Below are 6,368 nucleotides of genomic sequence, written 5' to 3'. Positions count from 1 at the left end.
CTTCCTGGGGATGTAGGCCGGGTTCTTCCGGTCCTCGTCATCATCGAGGTGCTGGCCCGGTTTTCCTCCCGCCTTCGTCTCAGGATCCTCAGTGGACTCCTGCAGATAAGAAGTACTTATTACTGACAGACCCTCAGGTCTGTGAGCAACAGAAAAAAATAAACTAACAATGCAACAGTTTGCAGTAACCACTTTCTAACAGCTCAGGATCGTATCGTTTAAATCAGTGGTTCCCAAACTTTTCACCTTTTGACCCACAAAATAACAGCAGAGATCTGTGACCACAACTATTTTTGGACGATGGGCATAGTAACAATATTTATTATTCTACATTTATACATTTTAGGCAACTAAGGCAAAAATGTAATTAATTTAGAAAATCTTTTCAGGACCCCACCTTGATGTTTCAGGACCCCACTTTGGGTCCTGACCCCAACTTTGGGAACCACTGATTTAAACGATACGATCCTGAGCTGTTRGAAAGTGGTTACTGCAAACTGTTGCATTGTTTGTTTGTTTTTTTTCTGTTGCTCACAGACCTGTGGAGGGTCTGTCAGTAATAAGAACTTATTATCTGCAGGAGTCCACTGAGGATCCTGAGACGAAGGCGGGAGGAAAACCGGGCCAGCACCTCGATGATGACGAGGACCGGAAGAACCCGGCCTACATCCCCAGGAAGGGTCTGTTCTTTGAGCACGACGTTCGAGGCCACGCTCAGGAGGAGGAGAGGTGAGCCCACCTCACTCCACCGTAGGGTTGGGCATAATCGTATCGTCTGCAATTAATCGTCAGAAAAACATTAATCGATTATTTTTGGCACTTGACGATTAATATGATTAATGCCACCAGTCAGACTGACTGGATATTTCCCCGGTCAGTCTGCTTGGTGCTCCTCTCTGATTCAAATATGACGAACATTTAAACAAAAGTTCTGTAATTTATTTATCTATTTACACAATTTAAAATTTGAAGTATAGCCTGAAGTCTGATTTTGACACTATTTGGAAAAGATTTTTACAAAGAGCAAATCTTTCCCACTAAATAGGTCATGTGACTAGGACATAATGGCGTCCAGGGACTCCAGAGGATTAATCGTCAAATTAATCGTTGATGGCTAAATACCACAATTAATCGTGATTAATTTTTTTGCCAATATCGCCCAACCCTACCCCACCGGGTCGGTTTAGTTCTGGACAGAGATCAGGGCCGAGCAGGTCTAACTGCAGGATCTGTGTCCCCCTCAGGCCCAAAGGTCGGAACAGGAAGCTGTGGAAGGACGAGGGCCGGTGGGAGCACGATAAGTTCAGAGAGGAGGAGCAGGCGCCCAAGAGCCGCGAGGAGCTCATCGCCATCTACGGTTACGACATCAGGAACGGAGGCGGCGGTCAAGGAGACCGAGCGTATCGACAGAGACGACCCCGGTGAGTTCTCTGAGCCGGTTCCACCCAAACCTCAAGATTTACTGCTTTCATTGTACGTTAAAAACTAGGGATGCACCATAACTTGTGTTCTAGTGAGAAAGTTGTTTTTTCCTACGCCACTTGAACGTTGCGTGGGTCAGGCAGGATGGGAAGCGATTTGACCAAAAATGATAAAAATAAACACACATTCTCTTCACCATGCTGGCAAACATGTTCATATATTATGGGYTCTGTTTGTTATGAGATCGTACCGATAACTATGATGTCATAATTCACCGATATCAGACCGATAACTATGATGTCATAATTCACTGATATCGTACCGATAACTATGATGTCATAATTCACTGATATCGTACCGATAACTATGATGTCATAATTCACTGATATCGTACCGATAACTATGTCATAATTCACTGATATCGTACCGTTAACTATGATGTCATAATTCACTGATATCGGACCGATAACTATGATGTCATAATTCACTGATATTGGACCGATAACTATGATGTCATAATTCACTGATATTGGACTGATGGTTATGGTGCACCCTCATTAAAAACACGTGTGTGTGTGTCAGAGGAGTTTTCTTTACCTGTCAGATAAAGAGCTGTCCTGTTGTGTCCCTGCAGGCCCGGTTCTTCTCCAAACAGGGACAAACGGTGGAGGGACGGGGGCGGAGGAGGACCCAGACCGGCCCGGTCCTGGCAGAACCGAGGAGGAGCTGCTCCACCTTCATCTCTGCCTCCCTCCTCTTCATCCTCTGCATTCCCTCCTCTTCCTTCCGCTCATCGCAACAGTAACTCCTCCAGACCACCCCCCTCCCGCAGCAGGCCCCCCCACCCGAACCAGGCAACCCCCCCTCATTTGGAGTACAGGAGTAACGAATCAAACGCACCTCCGCTCCATCCCAGGGAGCGGCTGGGTTCTAAAGCTCTGGAGCCTGCAGGAGAGAGGGGCTTGGCCAGCAGGGGGGCGCGGGGTCCTGGAGGTAAAGCGGGGCCAGCCGTGGTCATTGAGGAGGTGTCAGTCAGTCCTGGGGGGCCGGGAGAGGAGGATCTGAGCTCAGCCTCTGCAGCTACAGCTGCCTCACCTCAGCCAGGGGGGTACCAGTCACCCAGACGGCAGGAACGGGGCGCTGCTGACAGGTCTGCCTCTGGACCGGCTGCCTCCCCCTCTGACCCCTCCCCTCAGTCTGCCGCAGCCAATCAGGAAGCCTCTCCGCCCACCGAGCGGCCAGTGGAGCGCAAGTCCTACTCTCTGGCCCGCAGGACTCGATCGCGACCCTCAGACCTGGGCAGCAAGCAGGCCTCTGTGGAGGAGTCTGCATCTGGGGGAAACACCTCCTCTCCCGGCAGCGGGGGAGGGAAGGCCTGGGCCGGAGACGGGACCGGTCCCACGGCGCCGGCAGGGGTGGGTGGGRGCGCGGGACTAGCCGAGCTGGACCAGGACGTGGCTCGACTCAGTCTGGCTAGACAAAACTGGAGTCAGAGCCCGACGTCCTACATGCGCTCCGAGCTGAGAGGTGAGTCCAGCAGACCTTGTCCTGGTCCGGTCAGGACCCGGTTCTGTGTTCCAGRTAAAACTGGACTAACTGCTGTTTTGGGTCTGAAGTGGAACCAGTACTATCTGCTGGTTCTGTGTTCTACTTGGACTGGACTGTCTTCTGTTTGGGTCCACAGGCCTCCCGAACCCCCTGCACATTGGCGGCGGCCCGCCTCAGTTCTCCAGCATGGAGGAGATGGGAGTCGGCTCCAACCGGGCCAAGCGCTACTCGTCCCAGCGTCAGAGGCCTGTTCCAGAACCGGCGCCGCCCATGCACCTCGGCGTGATGGAGGGACACTACTACGAGCCCAGTAAGACCTCAAACTGTGCCGATGTTTCTGGTGCTGGAACTTCAGATTTACAGGCTCGACACACGGAGAGATTAACGGCAGAGATTAACGACGGGGATTAACGACAGAGATTAACGACGGAGATTAACGACGGGGATTAACTTCAGAGATTAACGACAGAGATTAACGACGGGGATTAACGACAGAGATTAACGACGGGGATTAACGACGGGGATTAACAGATTAACAATGGGGATTAACGACAGAGATTAACAATGGGGATTAACAAAGGGGATTAACGACAGAGATTAACGACAGAGATTAACAATGGGGATTAACGACGGGGATTAACGACAGAGATTAACAACGGGGATTAACGACGGGGATTAACGACAGAGATTAACAACGGGGATTAACGACGGGGATTAACGACAGATTAACGACAGGGATTAAGAATGGGGATTAACGACAGAGATTAACGACAGGGATTAAGAATGGGGATTAACGACAGAGATTAACGACAGGGATTAAGAATGGGGATTAACGACAGAGATTAAACGTCTCTGAGGAAAAAACTTTCAAAGTTCAGAAACGAGAAAAGTTATTTAGAAATCTGTCTCATCTGCATCACCTTTATCGTCATTATATTTGCATTACAATGAAATTGGATTAATTTTTATACAAGTTAAATATAATACGACAAAATGTACACTATACAAAAAAAGAAAAGAATTTCTAAATATAAAAATAAAGAAAAAAGTGCTGAGTCAGCATTCAGACTGCATGAGAACAAAACTGGAACAACTTTGATCTTTTACCATCAACAGGGATTAAATAAATGAATAATTTCTCTGTTTTTTATTGTTCATTCAGCAGCTCGATGATGTAACGTCCAGTTTCATGTTCTGAAACTCCGAACATTTTGATCCAAATCTGTAAACAAACTGAAGGTCTCTGCCTTGTTGACAGTTTAAATCTGTCCTGTCAGACTGAAGRGTCAAACTGTGTCCAGCTGCTTCTTTCTCTTCTGAATGACCTCCTTTGTCTGTGTGTCAGTGTCGTACCAGGGACCAATCTACACTCATGGAGACGGCGCCGCCCCCATACCGCCCCAAGGGATGCTGGTCCAGCCTGAGATGCATATCCCCCATCCTGGTCAGAGTCCTCAAACTTAAAACTGATCAAAAAAAAAAAAAAAAACATCAAACATTCATCTTGCTGCTTCTCTGCAGGTCTCCATCCCCACCAATCGGGCGGCCCTATCGCTAACCCCGCCCTCTACGGAGCTCCGCCTGTCTCTTTGTCACCGGGGCAACCACAGCAGCTGCTGCCTCCTCCTTTCTACCCTCCCCCTGGGGTTGTAACCTTTCCATATCCCACCATGTACCCAAACCCACAGGTAAGCTGCTGCTGTCGTCACCTGCAGGGGGCGCCATTTTCCTTTAAATCTAAGTGTGAAACCATGTGTGTGCTCCAGGGGCAGTCCCAGGTGACCTACGGCGGCGTCACGTATTACGACACGATGCAGCAGCAGGCTCAGCCCAAACCCTCGCCCCCCCGCCGAACGTCCCAGCCTGTCACCATCAAACCCCCCCCTCCAGAGGTTCCCTTTGCCTCAGAGTGACCCCGCCCCTCACCACCTCCAGGCCACCCAGTCTAAGCCCCACCCTGACCTGAAGACTACAGGTGGGTTTAGGTTTGATCCTGGTGTTTCGTGATGGGAAACACCTGTAGCACCTCGACTGTCCTCTAAGCTCCCCTCAGCTGAGGGTCTTCAACAGAATCCCCCCCAAATCTAAACAGATCTTTAAAATAAACATGAAATATATCTGGAATGAGCAGCAGCAGGTGGCTGGTCTGTTGCAGACAATCCAGATACCAGATTATAATCTGGACACAACAGAAATATTCTTTCTTTAGCTGGGTGATAATCCAGCTATAATCCAGCTGAACTCAGGATGTAATTGAGTGACTGCTGGAGTGTAACTGGCTAAACAAATTTAATCTGGTTAGGACCAATTAATCTGCTGCAGCCCTGCTGCAGTCGGGCTCTAATTGGGCTAAATTTAGTAAGCTGTAGTTGGACAGTAATTGTRTAATCTATAATATATATTCATAATCTGATTAACCAGGCTATAATCTGCTCATCACCCCTACAAACAGATTTCCTTTTAACTCTTGAAAATCTATAAAATCATGTGTTGAATAATCTGGATTATCTGACTAACCAAGCTTTGATCTGACTGTAACCAGGCTTTGATCTGACTGTAACCAGGCTATGATCTGAATATAATCAGACTGTAACCAGGCTATGATCTGACTGTAATCTGACTGTAACCAGGCTATGATCTGAATATAATCTGACTGTAACCAGGCTATGATCTGAATATAATCTGACTGTAACCAGGCTATGATCTGAATATAATCTGACTGTAATAGGGCTATGATCTGAATATAATCTGACTGTAACCAGGCTATGATCTGAATATAATCTGACTGTAATAGGGCTATGATCTGAATATAATCTGACTGTAATAGGGCTATGATCTGAATATAATCTGACTGTAGCCAGGCTATGATCTGAATATAATCTGTCTGTAGCCAGGCTATGATCTGAATATAATCTGTCTGTAACCAGGCTGTGATCTGACTGTAATCTGAACATAATCTGATTGTAGCCAGGCTATGATCTGACTGTAACCTGACTGTAACCAGGCTATGATCGGAACATAATCTGACTTTAACCAGGCTGTGATCTGACTGTAATCTGAATATAATCTGTTTATCATTCTTACAGATTCCTTTTTAAACTCTTGAAAACCTGTTAAATTAAATGAATCCCATGTTGATTATTTTATTAATCTGGATTATCTGATCTGTTTGTAGGAGTGTGGTTGGAGAGTCGGTGAGGAGCTGCGGTCCCAAACAGAACCACCAACAGAACCTGGAGGGGAGGGGCACGAGATGAGATGGACCCACAACACCTCTGCTGGACTGGTTTTTCTCTCGACACTGAAACTCTGAGGTCGACGGTTCAATCCCGAGTCTCTTTGCAGCACCTCTAATCTGAAGACGGGCCCACCTTCCCGGGGGGGGGGGGGGGGGGGGG

At 47.8% G+C, this 6,368-nt stretch overlaps 1 protein-coding gene across 1 annotated transcript in view; it reads left to right on the top strand.

Moving 5' to 3' along the window:
- casc3 (casc3 exon junction complex subunit) overlaps window positions 1–5,526 on the top strand; it is a gene marked incomplete in the record, with an annotated part of 8,701 nt that extends 3,175 nt beyond the window's left edge. Inside the window, 7 exon segments of the mRNA XM_014023158.1 lie at window positions 581–729; window positions 1,245–1,421; window positions 2,057–2,949; window positions 3,107–3,280; window positions 4,316–4,414; window positions 4,492–4,658; window positions 4,737–5,526. Of these exon segments, the coding sequence (XP_013878612.1) occupies window positions 581–729; window positions 1,245–1,421; window positions 2,057–2,949; window positions 3,107–3,280; window positions 4,316–4,414; window positions 4,492–4,658; window positions 4,737–4,883 (1,806 nt within the window).
- Window positions 5,527–6,368: the final 842 nt, after the last annotated feature.

This window comes from Austrofundulus limnaeus, unplaced genomic scaffold, assembly GCF_001266775.1.
Source record: "Austrofundulus limnaeus strain Quisiro unplaced genomic scaffold, Austrofundulus_limnaeus-1.0 Scaffold358, whole genome shotgun sequence".
NCBI classification, from domain to species: domain Eukaryota; kingdom Metazoa; phylum Chordata; class Actinopteri; order Cyprinodontiformes; family Rivulidae; genus Austrofundulus; species Austrofundulus limnaeus.
This window is presented reverse-complemented; position numbering and strand designations above follow the sequence as displayed.